The following is a 23,769-nucleotide window of genomic DNA, read 5'->3' as shown; positions in this document are numbered from 1 at the left end:
ACGATTTAATTTCAAATTTAATTTAATAATGATAATTTCTCCTATAATCATGTTAATTCCTCAAATAAACTCTCCCTATTATGGAAATAATATCATATCAAATATTCATGTGTTTAGAAAGAATCAATATTATCATTCTATTTTAGGATTTTGTACGTGATTTAATCTTCCTAGCTATATGACCTTTAGACTTTTGAGACGTGTAACTTTTGGTGTCATCGTCGCTAAAATCAGGCATTGCCACAAGGCACATGCTTCACTTGAAATCTAGACACATGAAAAAACATAATAGGAGTATTAAAAAAGACATAGATTTAAGTGGATTCTAATTCGAAGAGATCGCAGTAGGTAATTCTTCTTACTAATTCTAATTCAAGATGCACTCCAACCCGAGTCCCCACGCCTGAAAAGGAAGTAGTATTTACCATATCTTTTCAACCGCTGCTTGAAGTGATTCTCGCATGATGTATAATACTCGTTAGCATCGATGTCAATATTTTTTACATGAGCATGTGTGACACACAATATACCACCTTGATAATTCTTGCGCAATAAATAATACACGTACCATTTTCGAACCACATTTTCTTGAACATTTAGGTATATGAGGTATCGTTATGATTGTGATGTCGTTGATGGTGGGAACTGGTGGTAAGTAGGCTACTTTGAGATATTTTGGGTGAAAGTTTAAAAGTGAGTAATGGTGGTTTTGAAAGTACGATGTCGACCTAGGTAAATGGAAGTGGAGGTGACAGTCATTGACACGACGAAAAACATGACACGAACCCGACACGAAGTTAGCGGGTTAGGGTTAAGACGTTGTGCCCCATTTAAGTAATTGGGTTGACACGAACACGACACAAAACATAAGTGGGCCAGGTTAGGGTTGAGCTCTTTTGAAACGAATAACCCATTTATTTAAAAGTATTTTAATATATTTGGGTTGAATCAATAACCTAACCAAACAATTTAAAAATAAGCATTTTCATTCATCGTTTTTTGGATATTAGGGCTGCAAAACTCGGTTTATTTTATTAGTTTATTGGGTTAAACGGGTTAAGTGGGTTAAAAATGACCTGCTAAAAGATAAATGGGTTAAACAGCTCGGGTTTGGTTATAGAAAAATTAAATGGGTTGGGTTAGGGTTGAGACAAGTGACCCGTTTATGTAATTGGGTCGGGTTAGGGTTGAGGTAGTTGTGACCCGTTTAAAGTTGACACAGACACGAACACGACACGACTCGATCTGTTTGCCAGAATCACACGGGATCAAAATAAGATGAGGTATATTTATCTTTCTTTTTTTGGTACATATGAGGTATATTTATCTTGAACAGCTTCATTTAAAATATGTATAATTTATTTAGGTAAGATTTTATCAGAATAATCTTTTTTTTTTTAAGAAAATATCAGAATAATCTTAAATAACTTGATTTTTACCATAAATTATTTTATTAGTAAGGCCAGGTTAATATTCCAAGATTGATACGCAATTGTTTCATTAGGAAAGATCTCAATATTCTTCTTGCCTTGATGGTCGGCTATTAATTATGGAGTAGGATATTAATACTTATATACTTCCTAAATTACTAACGTTAGAGATTATATGTATAACTGCTATAAATACGTAAATATACATATATTGACAAATTTAAACAGTGGACGACACGTGGCATTCCAACATGTTGTGACACGTGGCGATCAAAGAGGCTACCGGTTATTGCTTTAATATAATATATGATATGATAAGGAGGGCTTTAAAAAGAATGTTTATTTCCAAAACGGAAAAAAAAAATCATTGAAGGGTACTTAAATATTGCTTTCTCATTAAGAGGAAAAATATTGCAATATCGATCCTAATTTTTCTTTTTATTTTTTTTTTTTTTAAAAAAAATATGAAAACTCTTGCATATTCAGGTAATTTTGGCTCAATCAAGAAGCTAAAGCTGGATAATTCGGAAGCGGTATGTTGAATTTGTTGTTTACTTGATTATTTATTTTTTGTTGGGTTATTCCAAAACGGTATCTTTGTGCTGCTAAGTGGTAAAACAGTAGAGCAAGACGGCCTTTAACCGATCCCCTTGCTCGCTATCTGCGGGAGCCCTTGAGACTCTGGGATAAAATTACCTATTTTATTATGAATTTTTTTTATATTTATTTATTAGTGTTTATGTGATTTGCAAATTTCTTGGGAGTTTATTATGGATACAAGCTTAATTAATTGAAATATATGAGTAATTAGAGAAGCAAGTTTGATCACTTGTACTCTCTCCGTCCCAATCATTTGTTACACGGTTATTTTGTGTGTGAGCATATTTTAATCAAAGTTAAACAAATGATCAAGACGGAAAATTTCATCATAGGCAAACTAGTATGATCGAGCTTTGACGATTTGCAAAATACTGTATATTGCTTTGCAAATTTTTTAGTTGTTTATTTATTGTGAATGAAAGTTTGACTCGTTGAAATACGAGTGATTAGAGAGGTAAGTGTGATTACTAATGTGAATGTAGTGCACACAAACGAGTAGTACAACAAGTTTCGTCTCAATCATTTGTTTAACTTTTCTATGTTGTGCGAGCGGTATTTTAATCAAAGTTAAACAAATGTTTAGGATAGACGGAAGATTTCACCGCAGGCAAACTAGTTAAACAATAAGATAAACTTAAAAAGTTTGAACTTTTAACTAAAATTTTGTCTTAATTGAGCTTTGACATATTGAACAAGATACAGTCTTTTCATTAGCTGCAACAACAACAACAACATCATTACCCCAGTGCCTCAATGGCTCCCGCAAATTGCGGGGTAAGGGGGGGTCGGATGTACGCTGCCTTTCCCTTGTGTTAGAAACACAAAGAGGCTGTTTCCGAATGACCAAGACAGAAATTGCGTAATGTGTCAGGTACTGGGATCCATGATGACTGACCGGTTAAGCGCGTTACCTGATGAGATTCTCGGCTACATGCTCTCCTTTTTGACATTGAGGGATTCTGTAAGAACAAGGTTATTGTCAGCGAGGTGGAGATATCTGTCTGATTACCGCTGTGTTCTCCACTTTGATGCACTTAATGTGCTGGGAAATGAAAACAACAACCGCGAGTTATATCAGTCCAAGTTTGTAAGTGTTGTTGATCATTATCTAGAAATATGGAAAGGTTGGAACTTAAGTGCGCTTAAAATCCATTTCTGTCTGCACAATAAACACGCTTTGCATATTGATAAGTGGGTTGAAAGTGGTATTCGGATGGAAGTTGAGGATTTAGATCTCAGATTTCCGTCAACCAATCCCGAGGAACGTTATGTGCTCTCTGATCAACTGTTTCACTCTGGAAAGGCCTTTTCTTTCAAGTGCTTACGGCTGAGATATTGTACCCTAACATTCTCTTCTGGGTGCACAAGTTGGATAAGTTGTTTAGCTACGCTTGAGTTATATTTTGTACCTTTGTGTCAAGAGGACATAGAGTGTCTCATGTCTGGTGGCTTGAATCTCACATCACTTAGCCTGGTTCACTGCTTCAACACAGATATCTCGTCTGTAATTGAACTGCCCCGTTTGAAGAAACTCTTCCTTAACAATACGTTCACAAAGATTGAGCTCAAGTGTCCCAATCTTGAGTCACTTAAATGTGAAGGCCGCGTAGATTATTTTAAATTTTCAAATGTCCCTCTTTTGAAAAACGTGAATCTGAGACTCCAATACCATTATCGGGGCTGCTCACTCACATTTGAAGACCTCGCCATACATGCTCCTAAGCTTCAAAAATTGTCGCTTTTGGTGATGACTCTGGTCAGTAATAAATGATTTGGATACTTTGTCCGGAGTAATATTATTCCTCATTGTCACTTGCTTTATGACATTATTTCTTGTTTATCTTCAGGTACAGCCGCGTCCTGCAAATAACTCTCTGTGTCTAAAGCGCTTGGAGCTTCTAACTGATGTACCAACTGGCTTTGACCTTTTTACCATCACTAGTTTGTTAAATGCTTCTCCGTTCCTCGAGATATTACATCTGCAGGTTAGTATTTGGTTTCTAAATGCTGGTTTTGAAGTGAATTGTTCTCGATTGTTTGTATTTGCTTCATTTCAACCTTTGATCTGTTATTGATTTGTTCTTAAAAATTGCATCATTTTATCCTTGGAGCATGTTTTTTTAATGTAGGGTTCTAGCTAGCGTTACTATGTTACTCCACCTATTTTCCTAAATCAGTTTCTTAGGAATGATTCTTTTTAGGATCTTGTACTTGTCTGTTATTAATATTTTAAATCTCCCTTTGTGCACAAACAGTTGCGGATGCGTAACTACACCAAACAGAGTCCCCATATAGAATATTCAGACTGTCCGCATTTGAACTTGAAAGAAGTCAAAATTGATGGATTTAGAAGATGGTGGAACGAGATGGAGCTTGCTCGATATTTGTTGAAAAATGCAGTGGCTCTTGAGCGAATGGTCATTGTATGTCTATGTGATTGTTCCTCGACGATAGACGGGAGTGTTTCTAGCTACTGTTCCTCAATAAGAGAAGAAATCGCTACCACCCTACTGCGAGACATGAAAACATCTACAGAATTGGTGTTTACGACCCCAATTCCATGTAGTGTTTCGAATGGATGGGATATTTCCAATTATGGGGTGCGAGTTTTTTGTGGAGAATGAGCTTCTCAGTCAGTCGGATCGTGATCTTGCTTCAAGTTGAAGTATTTTGGGGTCTCTTCTTCTTCAGTATAGACCAACTTAAATCAGAAGACTTTTAACTTACTTTATATTCATCTTATATGATAACAAACTCGCTCTCTACTTATCTCTTCAACCTTCATTACTACTATTGTATGTGATCTTCATTCTTCATTATTCTCTTGCACAATTATCATATACTCTGTACCTCCAACATACATATAATGCTTGTCAATTAGTGAACATATCTATAATCATTAACTACAATACTACACATTAAAAAAATATTTCAAGTGGGGGGTTACACTTTGACCCAACAATTCATGCATTTTACTCATTTAAAACCCCCTGTAAAGTGTAATCCTTCAATTCAATGTCATACAAATCATACTCACTTGTTCATTCCTAATCGACGAGACTTCCAAGAGCAAACTAGTCACCACTTGATAGAGGGATGCAACTGCTCTCTTAACCATTCACTGCACTTGTTTACGGCAACAATAATAGTCTCTAAATCCAACCATTTCCATTACAACAAACCAATCGTTTCTTATGGGTCAAAGTTATACATTAATTAACTTAGTCTCATACTACAATACATACTAACTATTACAACCAAACAAATCAAAGTCGCTTGCATAACAACAATACACAACAATACATGGGCTTCATGCTTCATCCACGACTCCAAAATTCAACCACCACTTCTCTAGTCAACAACGTTGTTTTTACTCCCATTCCACAAACATTGATAAGCTCAAGTTCGATCTTTGGATTTTATTTAACAAGATTTTTGAGTCTTCACGCTTCACGTGGTTGAATGTTGCCTCGTATGTATACTTACCGCCTCCCATTCATCTTGTATTAGCACGTAAATATGCGCTCTCACGACAAGTGCACCATTTAAGGGAACAACCACCACATATTTCGACAGCGGTATTTCACTACCAACTATCTTCCCAGGACGTGTCTCGCTTTTATCAAATAGCGTGGTTTGGAAGAATTTTTTCTCATAGTGTGTATTGTACCTAAAATTCGCATATCTCCCATTTATCCTCCCAAAAACTCGTCCCATTACAGGATTACCGGAGTTAGACTTAAGAATAAACTTGAGCTTTGCTTGAACAGCATCGGCAAAGATGGTATAGTGAACCGTCGCAAAACCTCTTTCACCTCTAACAATTGAACATAAGCGCTTATTTAGCCAATTTCTCACTGAGTGGAAGTTATATGCCACATAACCATTACAATCTCATCTCTTTCAATATCCTTCAGGTCAATTTCCATGGTAAAATACGGACCTTCAATACAACGGCTAGGAGAAGATTTTAGTGGAATAGGTTCATAAGAGCGCAAATGCTTCGGGTTTGTCTCGGCTCTATAAAACATCTGCAAATCTCCATTTGAATGCTTGACATTAATTGTCCCGTAAAGATTCAAATTATCCATATCAACTCAATTACCATATGCACAAACTGAGATTGAGAACACTTCCACCCGCATTTCAGGGAAGCTCGACATAATCCTGATAACACCAAAAAAAATTAATCAACAAGAGTTTTTGAATACTATTACATTAATGAAAAAACACCTATTAAAATAGCTTTTACATACTATGACGTAGGCGCTAGCTCCTTCAAAAACAATTTTACTTCACATCAAAATGCGGAGTATAATAAAACAAATAAGTTATGATGCAAAATGCAAAATTGCGAAACACAATACAGATCACAAGAATCACTAAACTTAAAAATATCAAAAGTTATATTTAGGATCCTCTAAAGAAGATTAAAAACATTTTAAAACATCAGAAATATATAAATCGACCATAATTTTTTTTTTTGACAAATCACTTGAGAGAAGAGAGCCACATACCAATTTCGATTTCCCAATGCTTCTAGTCTTGGGTGAATAGTAATGGGCTGAAAGTTCTCTTGGTTTATATATCTAAGCCTCTTTTTACATTTCTCAATGAGTCTACTCGATATAATAGACTTTTCTTCTCCTTCTTCCCAATTGCGATCTTCTATTACTTTGCTTCTACTACGATCGAGCCACTCGCATAGTTTAGCTTCGCAGAGAAAAAAAGTTGCATGGCCCCATTTAACTAGTATCCTCAAACGAAACTTTTGTCCTAGCAACTCTTAATGTGTGCCCTTAGGGCACACTTTAGAAAAACCCTAATAATATACTATTCTCTCAATAACTTTCCTGTTTCTTTTTTCATCAATTCTATTGACTTTCCTTATTTCTATTTTTTGGAAACTTTTGTATTATGGTAGAAATTTTTGAGTAATCCTCTAACAATAATTTTTAGGGCTTGTTTGGATTGAGGGTAAAAGGAGGGGAATGAATATGGGAGTAATAATTAGTGAAAATTACAATTTACCACCTTCTATTTGCCGTATTTTACAACTTACCACCATGTTTTTCATTTATTACAACTTAACACCTACGTTTTACCGTATATTCCCGAACTCCCACCGTATTTCTATCCTGATATTCATTTAACATAATTTCCGACTCTTTTAAAAGAATAAACTATGGGATGACCGAAATACCCCTATTGTATTCCCTCAACCTACCTCCCACCCTGCGACCACATCCCCACCAATTAACAGCCACCAACCTTCACTCCTCCTACCGCGCGCCACGACCACCCTTACGCTGTGGACCACCTCCATACACCGCACATTTAAACACCCCATACTAACCCACCTCTTTACCATCCCACCAACAACCCATTCCAACCGCCTCGCTCGCTTCCTTGTCAAAAACTCACAAAAAGGTCCTTTAGCACACCCATACACATCATGTGTCTCAAATCTGGTACCACCACAATTACAGCCGCCGCACCATTTTTAGAGACATTACAGCTTGAAGATTCTTCTTCTTATTGAAATCTGAAGAATTTGAAGTTTACAAGAGAGAGCAAAGATGGAGGAAGATTAAGAAGTCATACTTTTTATGGATTCGGAAACAACAATCTTCTTCCTGCAAAATTCGAGATATTACAAACAATTTTTACCCACTAAACTCCTACGAAGACACCCGAGATTCGCAGCCTAAGTTGTTGTCGGAGAGAAGGCAATGGTGTACTTACCCCTCTCCATCCCTTAAAACCGTAGATCTAGAGGTTTCGTCGATTAAGGTGGTGACGACGACAAGGTGAGGTGATGGTATTTGGAGCTAGGTGTCGGGGTGTGCACTACAAAACAAAGGTTCCATAGCGACGGAAAACTCCGTCGCAAATATGTCAATCCCGTCGCAAAAATAGATCTTGCGACGGAATTGCGACGGATTTAATCCGTCGCTCTATTTCGTAGCAAATTTTGGTTTTGCGACGGGAATTCCGTCGCTGCTAAATACCTGCGACGGATCGATGTCGTCGCAAATACCCGTCGCAAAAGAGTGACTTGCGACGGAAAATCCGTCGCTAATCACTGTTCATTGAAGGCCACGTGGTCACTAAAGTCAAACAGAAAGTCAAAATCTGCGACGGAAAATCCATCGCAGATTACTGTTCATATGGGACACGTGGTCACTAAAGTCAAACAGGAAGTCAAAATCTGCGACGGAAAATCCGTCGCAGATCACTGTTCATATGGGACACGTGTCCCCAAAGTCAAACAGGAAGTCAAACCTTGCAACGGATTTTCCGTCGCTAATTCCGTCGCAGGGATTAAATGCCCAGTGGGTTTACAGCGCTTTTCCAGCGCCCAAATTGCTTTGAAAGCAATTACATTACTCCCGGTGTCCTACAAACATACAGAAAATCCAGCAATTGACAAATTCACAACTCGTTCAAGACGAGATTCCCAAACAACGTCTTCGCATTAACTTAAAATAAAAGGTTTACAACCGTTTAGTACAATAATTGTTCAACAAAGAAAGCCAAATAAGTCCATAAACTACGGGATAGGAATGATAACTACTAATCAACAAACAACTACATCAATACACGGGAGTGGGAGTAGGAGTAGGCCTAGCATTGTCGCCACCATCATCATCATCAAAGTCATTCCTAGTTTGAGATGGACCTCCGGGGTTACAAGTTTGAGTGGTAAAACCTTGTTGGCTCAAGAACTCCTCTATTGCCGCAAGCCTTTGAGATTGTTCGGCCTCGACTTGCTTAAGTCGGGCATTCTCTTTTGCGACTCTACCAACAAAACCCGGAGTATGAGGAGTAGAAAAGAGGTTACCAATCGAGCGGCGGTGGTGCTCCCAAATTTATGGTGCTTTGCATTTCCCGCGCCAAGTACTCTACCTTTCTTATCAAATCCTCCATGTTCTTCAATATAAATCTCATTATCATCGATGTTCTCGACCCCTTGACTCGGTTTGAGTTTTCTTTGTGATTATTTTACCCTATATCAATAAAAAACGAAAGATTAGATACCATCTACTAAATAATCATGATTGAAAAAATGAGTTAAAAATTAAATAATTTTATTAACTTACGAAGAGTTGACCAGTTTTTTTGGATAACCATCCTTTTGTGCTATGCTTCCTTGTCTTCTCCAACACTTGCAAAGCGGACGGAATATCTCCTTTCCCATCTTTATCAATCTGCAATTTTGATACTTGTTAAATATAATTAGTAACTTTAAATAAAATTAAAGAAAAAAAAGGTACTAAGTTAAAAAAAAAAAAGTGAAGAAATTACCATTGAGTCCATATATTGCAAAGTGTTTTTTCGACCCATTACGTGAGTAGCCAACGCCTTCCCTTTCTCGTCACTTCCCGACCTACGGTTGGCGAATTCTCTCCGATCTTGGCGTGAAACTAGGATCTTCAAGTGGTCTATTCCTCAATCACTACTACAGATACAGGCTATAACAACGGTTAAAAACCGTTGTTATATAAAAAAGCGGACGTTGTTAAAGCGTCCGTTGTAGAAGGTTTTAACAACGGTTGGTTTACTTAACGAAACCGTTGTTAAAACTATTAACAACGGTTTTATGTATAAAAACCCGTTGTGGAAAGTGTGACTCAATTTTGGGGGGAAAGTTGTAACAACGGGTTGTAATATACAAAACCGTTGTTATAACTAAAGACAACGGGTTGTTTTAAAATAACCGTTGTTGTTTGTTCTTAAAAAAATAAAAAAAAATTAAATTAAATATTACTAGATGCATGCATAATTACGGCCTGTTAGAATTCCGATGCATGCATTATTACTGACATCACTGTACATATGAACGGATAATATGGAATGAGAAGGGTTAGTAATAGGATTTGAAGCAGCATTATTGAGAGATATGATGATGATTATTATGGCACAACTTCCTAACATATATATTAATTAAAAAGCAATTAACTCAACCCACACATTGCTTAGTATAAATAAATTGCATATCTCAACTAACATTTCCATTATCTCATATATTCATCTCCAAACTCTAACTGTTAAAACAAACTCTACTTAATCTTTCAAATCAAACTCAAAAAACTCTAACAAAATGAATGATTTCATCCTAAAGACTCTTACCATGATCGAGAACAACAACAACTTCATCCGCCTGGTTCCTCCCATATTGAGGAAAGTTTCAGAGCTACCTTGCGGAAGCTCGATCCGCACCGAAGCACACCAAAGAAAATGGCTTGACGGGAGCAAAGATTGATCGGCTATATGACGATATAGCAATCTGGCTGAACGGAACCTCCAAATAGCCAAGGAGGAGAGGACGGATACGATAGAGCACAATAAGATCCTCCATGAAAATATAAGAATTGCATTTTTACATATGTAATTTTTTTTTTTAATTTATGTATTTATAAATATATATATATATATTAATTATGTTTATCTTACTTCTTCATCTTGCTTCTTCATTGTTTTAGTAACTAATTATGCGAACAATACTTAAACAAATAACATAATGGTCGATAAAAACACATACATGCAAAAGAAATAAATAGAAAAAGAAAATAATGACGATGAAACTAACAGCGACGGCGAGATTTACCTGATAAATACAGAACGTAATATACGATGAAATCACAGTGACGGCGAGAAGATAAAGCGACGATGAGAAAGAGAGAAATAGAGAAAGAGAGAAAGAGAGTGTGTATGTGTTTTGTGTTTGTTTGTCTGCTGTTTTTGTGTTTGTGTTTGTGTATTAAGGGTTGTGTTTTGTGGTCAGCAGACTTGTTTGTGTGGTTTATAGTATGGAAGGTATTGACAACGGTTATTAAACAACAACCGTTGTGAAATATGTTTTAACAACGGTTGTAAAAAACACCCGTTGTTAAATAAGTTTTAACAACGGGTTTCAAAAATAACCGTTGTGATTACTTTTCACTAACTTTGCGCCAATTTTGCGCCAAATTATTAACAACGGTTGTGCATGTGTGACCCGTTGTTAAAACTAATAACAACGGTTTTTATAACCATACCCGTTGTAATTGATTTTAGTAAAATTCGCGCCATACATTCTACAACGTCTATTGTGATTTTCGTGAATAATCGTTGTTAAAGGGGCGTTGTAGTTGCCTGGATTTGTAGTAGTGAATTGACAGTGCAAGTCAACACTAATCCAATCCGGCTTTTCATGCTCTTCCTTATGATAAGCTCGATAAATCATTTGCCGTAAACGGGTCTTCATGGCATCTTCCCAAGCCTTCTTAACCCTTGCCTTGTCACGGGGATCGTAACTAACACGCCACTGTTCAATAAAAAATAAAGTTAGAAAATAAACTTTATTGTAAATAAATATAAAATAAATAAATAAAATACCTAGTATTAAATTAAATGACAATTGCTAATACCTCAAACCAATTCCACCAATCCTTCTTTAGAGTAGATGACGCCGATTTCCAATTAGGAGCATGTTCTTTGTAGTTGCATCCAATAGTATCCGATATCAAGCTCACAACTTTTTCATTACTGAACCTGAAAAAAAAGAATGAGAAGATAATAAATATTTATATATATATATATATATATATATATATATATATATATAAAGGAAAAAGTTAAAAAACGCCCCAGAGGCATTCGTTTAGCTAACATTAATTTACATATGTACCCCTATGATACCAAATCTTTACCGTCATTCAAGCACTCTTGTTCCTTCTTTTTCTCAACCTCCCCTGTGAATCTCTCTCTTTCTTTACCAAATTCCCAGTGACCTAATTTTCTCCCATAAATATTAAATACTACTCCACTATAATTCTAGGTCCATTAAAATGAAATTTGTATCACGATTACCACCATTCATGGACTTTATCCCTTGTTCAAGATGTTCTTTCGGTGCCGAAAGCGCGGTGATCAACCTTAACTCATTACCTCCGACGTCGTCATTCCCAAATACCACCAAAACCCTCTTTTAACCTCATTCTCAAAAGGGTTCACCATTCCCCTCATAGGGTGTCTATTGTTCGAATCCGGGCTTCGCCACCGATGGACTCATCCTAAAAAGGGTTTAGGGTTCAATTTTTTTTCGAATGAATTTTCGAGCATGAGAGAAAAAACGATTTGATTTAATGGCTGGTTTGGGTGGTCAGGGACGGGTGAGGGTGCGGTGGTGGTCTTGGTGAGTGGTAGTTTACTATTGTAATGGTTGTAATGGTGATTGGAGATAGTGGCGTAGTGTATAAGGAGTTTTTAGTTGAGAAATTTGCGGGAGACAAATAAAAGAACCGGTCTTTTTTAATTTTCATCTAATATATTAATGTCTGAATATTGGGCTTAACAAGTGCCCCGGGGCACTCGTTATCAATATCCTAATAGTAATCACTCTCCTCTTCATTTGTGTTGTGCCACACGACACACCCCTTCTACAAAAGCCAAAAACACCCTTTGTCTTTTACCCAAGACCACGTGACTCAGGAAACAACTCCCTCAAAATTTGTACCCGACCGGGCAACATTACACCCGCCCGGGTATAACTTCACCCGACCGGGTATCTTTTCGCCCCTCGGCTGCATTAATTTCACTTGATGGTTTCGTTGACTCTTCTTGCTTCTTGCTTTCTTCTTCCATTAAAGACATCGACACCATGAAAACTGTGATGGGTTGGGTTTCGATTCAAAGGTAACTTCAGATCTATGATTACTCAATTCCAGCGCAAGATCGAAAGTGAGGTCTAATTGTTGTTGCTCGTTGTTGTTTGAGATTGAACGGAGCAGCTGAGGTCGTGGGCTTGGTGCCGTCGATGGTGGAAGGAGATGAGCTCGAGTTTGAGAATCGAGAGCTGCTGGTGTCGGGTTCGATTGGTGACTCGACATTAGTGGGGTCGATTGATGGGTATGGCTGCGACATTGAGGAGCTCCGATTCGGGTTTTCGGGTTGACGAGCCAAGTGATTGATTGTGCTTGTTGATGGTTGATATGGTGGCTTGATTGGTGGAGCACGGAGGAGCTGATCAGTGGAGGAAATTGTGGTGGGCGGATGGTGGATGTTTGGTTGATGATGGTATGGTGATGTACGATGATGATGTATAGTTGTAAAAGAAGGGTGAACAAATGTGTGGCAATTATTTTGATGAATTAATCTTGGCATTTGGTATTGAATTCATTTTCAAGATGCACTTGAGTACAACTTTTGAGGATGAACAAAAATGATAGGAATTTGCCACTTGAATTAATTGGGAATGGGGATGGTCAACTGTTTGACCTCAATCTTCTTTTATTATCGTTTGACACCGTCTTATTCACCCGCTCTCACTTGTTCGCTACCTACAAATACAAAAATATGAGAGGAGTTACCATATACTTGAGATAAAACAATTATTCCCGATAAATGTAATAAAACTAATTACTCCTAATTAATTAACAAAATGAGCTTTTTAACATTTAAAGCAAACAAAATCGAGTCAAACACAAGATAAAAGCATGGGTAAAATGACACTAAATTACGACTTATCAAGGGTATGTGAAACTCTTATAGCATATTAAAGGATTGATTAGGACCATACCATATGACGGATACCGAATAAAGAAGAACGAAAAATCTCGCAATCCTCTGCCTCCAAACGATTAAGCAACAAGGACCAACACTCAATCACTTTTTCATCCATTGGCGTCTCAGGGAGCATGGACAACATTTGCAACCTATTAATTGATCCGTGCCGGCCATAACTCACAAGTGGTTCACCGTAGTTCGGGGACAGTGTTAATCGAGGCTATAACGTATACTAAATGGGAAGGTAACTGCTATTAAAATGACTGCATAACTTCACTGATGAAATGTATAACTGCAGATTAGGAATGCGTAACTCCATTAACGATATGTATAACTTCAGTGATTAAACATATAACTCCAGGTATTACTCTAGATATAACTCCAGGCCTCTGATGTATAACTTCAAAGTATATATTGTACAACTCTGAGCATATACTGTAAAACTCTAGGCAAATAATGTAGAATTCCAGTATGGAAATGTCTCTATATTGATAAAACTTAATATGATAAAACATTAGGATTTTAGACAGCTTACCCATTTGGAAATTTGTAGTCATCAAGGAAAACGTAATCAGCCACTTGTTTGCGATACACCGGGATATCCCTAATTAATGCCTTGTTCAACTTCAGCATCTTGGCGACCACTGTAAGGTCGGCGTCTGGTTCCCCGCAATATGTGGTGCAACCAAGGCCATCGCCCTTACCACGGGAGCGGCTATTAATGTGAGAGGGCCCGACTAGACGGCGTCCGGCCCGGGGCTACTTTGGAAGGTGGAGTCTGATAGCTTGAACTCGACTTTAGAGCAAGGGCGTTTAGCGAATCTTTCTCTCCCAGGCAATTCCAAAGACCTCTCTTCCTTCCACTTGTGTTGCTTAGGCTAACCTCTCGTTTATCACGCACTCCTCCATTTCACGGTCTTTATGCTCCTTAAAAGCTGTTACCCTAGATAACACAGCTTCCCTGTCCACGTTAATGTCACTGATGACAAGGGTGGCAGCAATTTCCGCTCGCATGAGGTCATTGTTGTCCTTTGTCCCTATGGTACAGTCGAATGGCTCTCCAAGGTACAGCAACATATGAACCATGACGTAAAGACCACAATCATTGTCGGTATACCCCGATCCTGCCAGTTTAATTTAATGTTGACAAAAGGAAACCCTTCAACTTTCTTCCCTTTGTCGAGCCCTTTGTAGGCCATATACTTTCCCATTGCGTCAGCCTGGCAGAAGTTAGGCAAGGCGTTTAAAAGGGGAAGACTAATTAACAAAACAATGGAGCTGATAATTAATCTAGTCACCAGTTTTATAAGACTTACAGTAATACGCGCAATCCCTCCGTATGGTAATTTCAGAAGATCGTCCTCGTAAGAACGATTATCAAGGTACTCGATCTGCTCGGAGAGGAAATTTATGCAAATGCAAGAGTAATGATCTTGATCGCCAGTGCTAACCGGGACGAAAACCTACAAACGTGCACCAAAAGTCTAAGATTTATAAAACATAATTAGCAGATTAGAGGCATACATATTGTGCATAATTGGAATTATACATTCTATGGTTGGAGCTATACATTATATGTCTAGAGTTGTACATTCAATTTCTAGAGTTATACAGTATCTTCTTGCAGTTGTACATTATGTACAGTAAGCAGATGCCTAGAGTTATACAGTATATGCTTACAGTTGTACATTATGTGCAGTGAGTTATACATTCTATAGTTAAAGTTATACATTCTATGCCTAGAGTTATGGAGTGAAGTTAGCCACTCATCAAAACTCTAAGCATATACTGTATAACTCTAGGCAAATAATGTATAACTTCAGCCCTAAAATGTATAACTCTAGTCATTCTGAAAGCTAAAGTTATATAATGTATAACTCTAGCCATAAAAAGTATAACTCCAGGCCTCTAATGTATAACTCCAAAGCATATACTGTACAACTCTAAGCATATACTGTAAAACTCTAGGCAAATAATGTATAATTTCAGTATGGAAATGTCTCTATATTGATATCTGAGCTCACCATATCAGAGTCCAGTTGGAATGGACTAGAACACGACTCTTGCCACATGTCCCACAAGGCACAAAAGCCTTCAGAATGATCAACAACCAAGTTTTTTTTTCCTGCCTTGCCAAATTGCAATTGCTAGGTCCTATAAAAATGGTAGACGGGGGTTGCCAGCTTGTATCACAAGTTACGTACAGTTTGTCACAAAAATAACTTGCGGGACTTTGAGCACACTTACAGCGTGACCTAGGCCAAAGAAACAGCGCGAACTTGCAACAGCTGCGGTGTTCGCGTGCGTAAGCTGATTGAGTAGTACAGACCAGCAGTCGATGACATTGGCCATAATCTGAGACCCGGGCATCAACGTCTGGAGATCGATACGCGTTATGCAGTTTGGACAGGCATATGTGACCAATTGTTCCCTACAAAGTATTAGCAAAATGAGACACGCAGCAAGGGAAAAGATTCATGGCCTGTTTCACTGTCGTATTGAAATATAGGTAAAACTTATCTTTTACGTACTCTTTATTATGGTCGTGGAATTGATAAAAGACATAATCCATTACATCCTTCCTCACCTTGAACACCGTCCTGAAACGTTCCTTATTAAATCGCAGCAACTGTGAGCACACATGCTGGTCAGGTTCGGGTGCCCCGCATTCCCGAGAACAACCTAGGTTTTCAGGTACAATGTTCATACACGGAAGGGGGGCAGTTGAATGCAGTAAGAAAGGATGGTGGATCATGTCACATCGCGGCACATAAATAGGGGGTGGGGCTGGTGCAACCGGCTCAACCCTAGCACCAGCGATTTCAACTACCACACCTTCTTTGGGCGCACCAATCGTTCGCTCCTCAACCCCGGCAAATGCCTCATTCACATCTGTCGTGCTCATGAAAGTCAGAGGGATTTTATTTCCACTCAATTGCGTTGAAGGATCCTCCGGGGTGACCTCCGCACCCTCGACAACATCTACGTTTTCACCCCCGTTGTTGGAATGTTGTTCAACATTCTCAATTACATCCTTTTGAACAGTGGCCTGAATGAAAAATAATAAAATTAAAAACCAATTTTTTGTATCAAAAAATTTACAGGTTTAACTCTAAAAGTGATACAAAGAGGTCACAGAGTTACAGACCCAATGAATTACAGTTATACATATAAGGGCAAGAGTTATACACATGTGTGAAGTATTAAAAATATGCTATCAGAGTTATACATATTTGAGTTAGAGTTATACACATATGGTTAGGAGTTGTACCAAACGGCCGTTGCAGTTGCACAAATTGAAAGATAAAGTTATACAAATAGGCACTACAGTTACAAGGCCTCATCATAAGTTTCAACAAAGTTATACTTTATCAACTTAGAGTTATACACGACCAATTAAAAAAAAACGAATGTATAAAAAGTATTTAGCGCAAATTAACAAACTTACCTCGCCACCAGGACCACTCCCGTACGCTGGAAGTCCACATAAAGCTTCCTTGATTTCAGCAGTAGAAAAACATACACTCCATCAATTCTTGTGTCTCCATTGGCAATTCTGGGACCGTAGATTTTTCCATCTCCTTATCTGACGGTTGATTGTCTGACAATCTTTCAACATTTTCTTTCAATCCCTCCCCATGAACTTGCTCATGCACCTCATCACCTACCCCGGGCCGAGTTTCAAAGATCCTCCGATCGTCCAGTCGCCTTGGTCTACAATGTCTGATAATCTTTCATGGTCAATGTCTGACAATCTTTCAACATTCTCAACATTTTCTTTCAATCCCTCCCCATGAACGTGCTCATGCACCTCATCACCTACCCTGGGCCGAGTTTCAGCGTCCTCTGACCGTCCGTAAGCTTGGTCAATTTCCTCCTCGGTGTAACTCGCCTCCAACAACAGCTCTCTGACAGTTTGGACGGGGGTGCACACAACTTGATCCTCTAACCCTGGGCTAGCATTTGACAACGGATTAGAAACTACTGTATCACCTCCCACTTCCTCCATAATCTTTGACCATGAAACTGCAACTGATTTCGTTGGCGCGTCAGCCTTGTCCGACTCTCTGCGCGGCTCAGCATGAGGGTTACCACCCTTGCCACCCCCATCATTGGCGAGACTAGACAGAACTTCACTTATTTGACGCGTAGATGCATCGATTCCGTCAATTTTTTTGGGCGACTCACTAACTACCTCTCCAAATGCAGGAGCGTTACCAACAGAAACCTTCACCTTTCTCAACTGCTCTCGCTTCACGATGTACTTTTGAATCTTTTCACCCTCAAAGAATTCTTGAGAGGCCTGACTAGGATTTAGGCCCGTCGGATCACTAGTTACAGCTTTGATCCTTGCGGTTGCATCTGCGTACCATGAATAGAACACAATAGCGTTCCTTTGCATCTGTAGATAAAGCTCGTGAGTACGCTGCATTGAAGAAGTACACTAAGTTAGTTATATTATAATAGATGGGTACGTTCAGCTGAAACAGAATCAATCTGCAGAAATATATAATAGTTTGAACTTACATCGACAAATTTCCCAGCTTTCAATTCCCGGTCATCCTCGACACCTGCCGGTAGTTCTATCTCGAATGAACTTCTTCTCGAAGTTGAGCAGAGAGAGGGGGTGGGGGCCTGATAGCAACAAATGAGTTTGGGTTCACGCGGGTCGCCGAGGGCCGACATCTGTCCAAACTCCTTCTATAAGAGGGATCTTGAAGGCACTTCGGATACCTGGTCTTAGACAAAGTTAAAGTACCCAATCCCTCTTGAGCCACCTCAAATTTTACCCTATCTTCAAGCGAAGTTTCATCCCAATGCTTAATCAAAGGTAGATCGTGGGGACACAGCCTACCCTTGTAATCATATCGCTGAAAGTAGCTTATCATGAGGAAGGAGATGCAGCGACCCAACATCGTTACCCCCTTTTTACAGTCTGTCCCCGCTTTCACCATCATTTCCAAAATATAAGAGCACCAGTCAAAATGCGGAATGGCTTTAGGATCTTCTACAGCCCTTAACAGCTTCAAATCTATCCCGTTGTTTGGGGTGGGTGCGAGGAATAAAGACATACAGAACAAAACAAATAGCCGGCAAAAATGATCGTCCGCCTCCTCGTACTTCATAAGTTGCTTGTGAACTTTCCCTAAACTTATTGAACTATTTGCTTTGCCCACCCCGTACGCTTGCCGCCATTTGTCCTTCAGCTCCTTATTCTCGGGATCGTTGGACCCCTTCTGCGAACCAGTAGGCACCAATGGGAGACGGTTGGGTCCAAAAGGTATCAAGAAACAGTCATGCACGTCATGCTTACTGATCATAAACTCCTTCTTCCGAGAAGCCCTGAACACATATGACCCATCCGAGAAGGACTCCAAGAATAGGCGAACGTGTGCAAGTGGGAAGCTGCTAATCTTAAGCTCCAAAAGGCCACCAAACCCAATTTTCTTAACAGCGGACACATGATCCTCATTAAGCTTTTCAATGAGAGAGACAAGCCTTTGAGGTCGACACGAAACCGTGATTTCATGCACCCTCTTCACCCTTGGCTTGGCCTCAACCATCTGGGGAAAAACAAGGACAACACACAAAATTAGACATACTGTAGTTGTGACACCCTCATTTATTGCGGAAAAGTAAACACGTAAATTATACAGAAAAGCTGACAGGATATGTTTGTAATAGGTTCATTTGGGTAAAAACCTGTAATTTTTAAAACCTGAACCTGTTATAAAGATATCCAACTTGGAAGGTGTCAAACATACAGGGTCTAACTAGAAGTTTCATAACCTAACCATCGCTAAAGTCGCGAATAGCAAATTATACAAACCAAATATGAGAAAGGGAGACATATGTCCCTAAAATGTATGTGACATAAAAAGGGTTTAAGGGTCACAATAAAATAAAACCAGTCTAGGTCCCAAGGTTACTTTGCTCGCTAGCTCGTCCATGTACCCCATATATGCATCACCTACCTGTCATTCGCATTTTATACAAATACGAAAGCCACAGTCAGTGGGGGAGTAACTCCGAGTTCTCCCGACCACGAAATGTCATAATTAATATAACATGTAAACATAAGAATATGAATATGAATAACACATAGCCTTAGCATATAGATGCTAGACAATCGTGCTTATCATGCGAACAACAATATAACAACACATAGTCCTAGCATGTGAATAGTAGACCGACTCATACTACACTATCATGTGAATCACATAACATCCAGGAATCCAAACTCTATCAACCATAGCCGGCTTGCATCTCACCTTCTATGATTCATAGAATCATCAAACAAGAAAGGGCAATATATCAAAGACAGGCATAAGTTCTTAGTACGGTCAATAGTCACTCAGAATCGAGTCTATACCACGAGGTAGGGAAGGTAATCGAACCGGTATCTTGGCTCAGCGGTTAATATTAATAAAACATGGCCAAGACACAACACAACCCTAGCCTAAAATCTGCGCAGACCTAGACATGCGGATACACACCACCGCACCCAAGACCCACAATTTTTCTAAAACAACGTGAGTACCCTAAGGAGTCCACCAAAGGGTTGGCTAGTACTTAAGCTGACCACTTACTATCAAAATAAGTAACGAGGTCATGCCCCAACTTGGATATAAATCCACTAGTCAGGAACACAAAGGCTATTAAGCAGTGAACATATACTCGTCAGAGACTATAAAGACCTATCTATGATGAAGGCCGAAATACTCACCTAGGACCTAGTCCCAGCTAGTCCCAGCTTGAATACTTTAGCCCACACCACACAAGACAAGTAAGACACCCACTTAACCATAAGAGGGCAAAGAGTCCAACTTACCAACATAAATGCTAACATTCTATCATGTGAAAAGCTATATAAATGTCTATTCAGCAGACAATCCAACAATATCTACAATATCGATAATAATCCAAATTGCAGCTAACCATTAATCTCATAATTCATGAGAACAAGCTAAAATGGCAAAGAGGCAACAAGACTGAAGTATAAGGCAACCAATTCATCCAACAACCAACATGTGAAATGATAATTACAAATATCAAGGCATAACATAAAACATCCAATCTCACCTCAAAGACAAACCCTCGACCCGAGTCCCGCGACGGGTCATCGGTCAAATCGAGGCTGACTGGTTTAAACCTAGTTTGACCAAACTCGTTCGGTCAATCTGGCCCAGCTCAGAGTCTTGGCTTGCTTTGGCCCAAATTACAAATTTTATCGCAATATTATTCTCATGCTATTTCTAATTTCTATCATGTGAAAAAACGAAAGTAACACATTATCAATCACCTAAACACTTAACAAACAACAGGCACACATTAACTACTAATGTGACATTAGTTCGTCGAGTAACTCAGAATAGTTACCTTAAGCTAGCAAAGAGACAAGCAATAAACTTGAGAAAGCTTCTAAAACCCAAAATTACTCTTCATCTTCAACCACATATGAGTCACCTAAAATAATTATGTGAAAGGACGATATTAACGAATTATCGTTATATAAAATATGAGACGTAAATTAATTTAATTATATTTTAAATAAACCAAACTAGCGTCAAAACAATTTAGAGATACGGCCCAAGCTCGCGACTTAGCTAGGCCAGGCCACAGCCAGGCCACAGCTAGGCCAACCTTATAAAAGTCACTCTCGTCCCAAAAATTAATTCAATCTCAACTCTCTACCCCATCTCTCTCATTACTCCGTCCTATAATATAATACTCCATAGTAACCAGATTTCCATCTCAATTTCAATATCGATATTGTCAAAAGGTCCAATAATGAACCATGCTCAACACTTAGAGTAAAACTTTAAGCTACTCACCCGCTAGTCAAGGTCGAAGGAAACGATAAGTAAAATACAATACAAATCCAACCAAGGTTCAACATTACCAACTCACTATATAACCATAATCAAAGTCGGACAATGTATTCAACATACTACCACTATTATGGAATCATGCAATTCATAAGATTCTAATGCCACTGCAAGGATAACGATTATCATCGTTCACATTCAAGATTGTTATCTCTCACAATTTCCAATTGAGCTAAACTTTCGTCCATACTCACCAAACTCGTAACTTGACCATTACTATCCTTTCAATCTACTAATATATCTCAGATAAAGTCACAATACTATACCAAGAGACCATCTAAAGGCTACGACACACTCCACCCATCTCACAAACAATAAAAACGATTGATAAATATATAGCTACTATTACTATTATTAACAACAATCCAATGACAAATCCAGTTAAAAGTAACAATTAATTAACAAGGCTAAATTAACACATAAACATACAACCTCGAACAATAGTAATAGTAATAGGATCGGTAGAATCGTGTTACCTTAAACGCCCCTTATTCTTCGAATAAACGGTCCACAAGGCACGGGCCTTACCCCGGGTCTTCGAATCCTTCATAAAAGGGTAAGAAAATGGAATAAAGAAGCTAAAAGACGACACTTTTATAAGACGGCGAAAGACGAGACCATTACAAAAAGGAGACTTTCTTACCTTAAAAGGAGGAGGAAGGAAAGGGGAAGAGAGTGGTACAGAAATTACGGAATTTGATCGAGAAATGGGCCGGGATCTGAGGTTGAATGTCGACGGAAATGGAGTTTTGATCTGGGTTTGTTGTTGCTGGTAGAAAAGAAAAAGGAAAGGAAGAAATGAAAGTGGGAAAGTGACGGGTCACAACAAAATAATATTAGTAATACTAAATATAATAATAATAATAATGAGACACCAGCTAGTTTGCTAGCTATTAATTATACGTACGTTTCTTCATCGTTAAGTAATTTCGCTCGTTTTTAAAATCGTCTCGAGTTAAATAGAAGCGATTTTAGTAAAGTTTTTCGAGATAAAACATACTCAATAATAAATAAATTTAATGAATGAAAATAAAATAAACTCAGCTAGTTAACTAAAATAATACGAAATTAGCTCGAATCGGAATTATTAGAGATTTTAACTAAATTAGCGGCTTTTAAAGATATTTGCTAATTTAGCGGAACAAACTCGAAAGAGCTAACTGATCCGTCTAGAGCCCACTTAGCTCGACTTTGATAAGGGACTTAGAAAGAAACAAAAAGTTATTAAATAAATAAAACTATTTACATGAACCCATAAAAAGTCAACTAAACAAACTCGAGCTAACTTTTAAAAGAACTTATTAACGATTATTAAATTTAACGTAACGAATTATAATGAAATTAATTAATTAGCTGAGAAAATAAATATATAAATCGTTAACCAACGTAATTAAATATAAAGTAGCAATTAAAAGAATTTTATCCAACTTATTAAAATACGGGGTGTTACAGTAGTTGCAATTAGAGATATTTGCAACAAACAAATAGACATACTGTGAATTAAAGTTATACAATAGATAGTCAGAGTTATACAAAATATAAGTAAAGTTATACATTCTGACAGCAGAAGTTATTCAAAATGTAATCAGAGTTATATAACAAATGACAACAGTTATAAAAAAGACAAAATTTGAACCTGGGAATCAGGTCCCTTCTCAGTACTTGGTACATCATCCATCTGTAGCTGATAAACAAATAGGCATTCAGATTATGTATAACCAAAATTCTGTTAAATCAAATTTCTATAAAATCCAAAATTCTTTTCACCATTCAAAAGAAGAGATAACCAGGAGAGTTATACAGAATAACAGTAGAGTTATACATATAATAACAAAAGTTAGACAATCTGAAACTAAAGTTATATAATGTGTAACTCTAGCCATGAATATACTGTATAACTCTAGGCATATACTGTATAACTCTAGGCATATATTGTATAACTCCAGGAATAAAATGTACAACTCTAGGCATATATTGTATAACTCCAGTTATACATTATGACAGCAAAAGTTATTCAACATGAAATCAGAGTTATACAACAAATAACTGTAGTTATAACAAAAGTCAAACTTTTACCCTTGGAATCACTCCTTGTCGATTTTGGTACTTTTAACCATTCAAAAGAAGAGATAATCAGGAAAGTTAGCTATACAGAATAACAGTACAGTTATACATATAATAACAAAAGTTAGACATTCTGAAAACTAAAGTCATATAATGTATAACTCTAGCCATAGAATGTATAACTCTGGCCATAAAATGTATAACTGTATGCATATACAGTGTAATGTAAAACTCTA

At 37.9% G+C, this 23,769-nt stretch overlaps 1 protein-coding gene and 2 long non-coding RNA genes across 3 annotated transcripts; 1 reads left to right on the top strand and 2 right to left on the bottom strand.

Annotated features, from left to right (window-relative positions):
- The first annotated feature begins 1,823 nt into the window (after positions 1-1,823).
- LOC141642389 (F-box/FBD/LRR-repeat protein At5g56420-like) lies at positions 1,824-4,752 on the top strand. Its single transcript, XM_074451171.1, has 4 exons — positions 1,824-1,963; positions 2,902-3,786; positions 3,878-4,015; positions 4,286-4,752. The coding sequence occupies exons 1-4, from the start codon at positions 1,895-1,897 to the stop codon at positions 4,652-4,654; spliced, it is 1,461 nt and encodes a 486-aa protein (XP_074307272.1). The 5' UTR covers positions 1,824-1,894; the 3' UTR covers positions 4,655-4,752.
- A 424-nt stretch (positions 4,753-5,176) lies between these two features.
- On the bottom strand, positions 5,177-6,853 carry LOC141628662 (uncharacterized). Its single transcript, XR_012537173.1, has 2 exons — positions 6,548-6,853; positions 5,177-6,197 (listed from the first exon to the last, which is right to left on the bottom strand). It is a non-coding gene; the product is annotated as an uncharacterized LOC141628662 (long non-coding RNA).
- A 12,568-nt stretch (positions 6,854-19,421) lies between these two features.
- On the bottom strand, positions 19,422-22,239 carry LOC141628657 (uncharacterized). The gene is made up of 4 exons (XR_012537172.1): positions 22,113-22,239; positions 21,946-22,013; positions 20,961-21,047; positions 19,422-19,555 (listed from the first exon to the last, which is right to left on the bottom strand). It is a non-coding gene; the product is annotated as an uncharacterized LOC141628657 (long non-coding RNA).
- Between the last annotated feature and the right edge of the window lie 1,530 nt (positions 22,240-23,769).

Source organism: Silene latifolia, chromosome 2, assembly GCF_048544455.1.
Source record: "Silene latifolia isolate original U9 population chromosome 2, ASM4854445v1, whole genome shotgun sequence".
NCBI classification, from domain to species: Eukaryota; Viridiplantae; Streptophyta; class Magnoliopsida; order Caryophyllales; family Caryophyllaceae; genus Silene; species Silene latifolia.
This window is presented reverse-complemented; position numbering and strand designations above follow the sequence as displayed.

What these genes read in the sequence shown, in the direction of transcription:
- LOC141642389 (XM_074451171.1), top strand. Translation starts at nt 1,895, where the DNA reads ATGAAAACTCTTGCATATTCAGGTAATTTTGGCTCAATCAAGAAGCTA. An exon ending in AGCTGGATAATTCGGAAGCG is followed by an intron (nt 1,964 to 2,901) that starts GTATGTTGAATT and finishes GTAATGTGTCAG; the next exon opens with GTACTGGGATCCATGATGAC. An exon ending in CGCTTTTGGTGATGACTCTG is followed by an intron (nt 3,787 to 3,877) that starts GTCAGTAATAAA and finishes GTTTATCTTCAG; the next exon opens with GTACAGCCGCGTCCTGCAAA.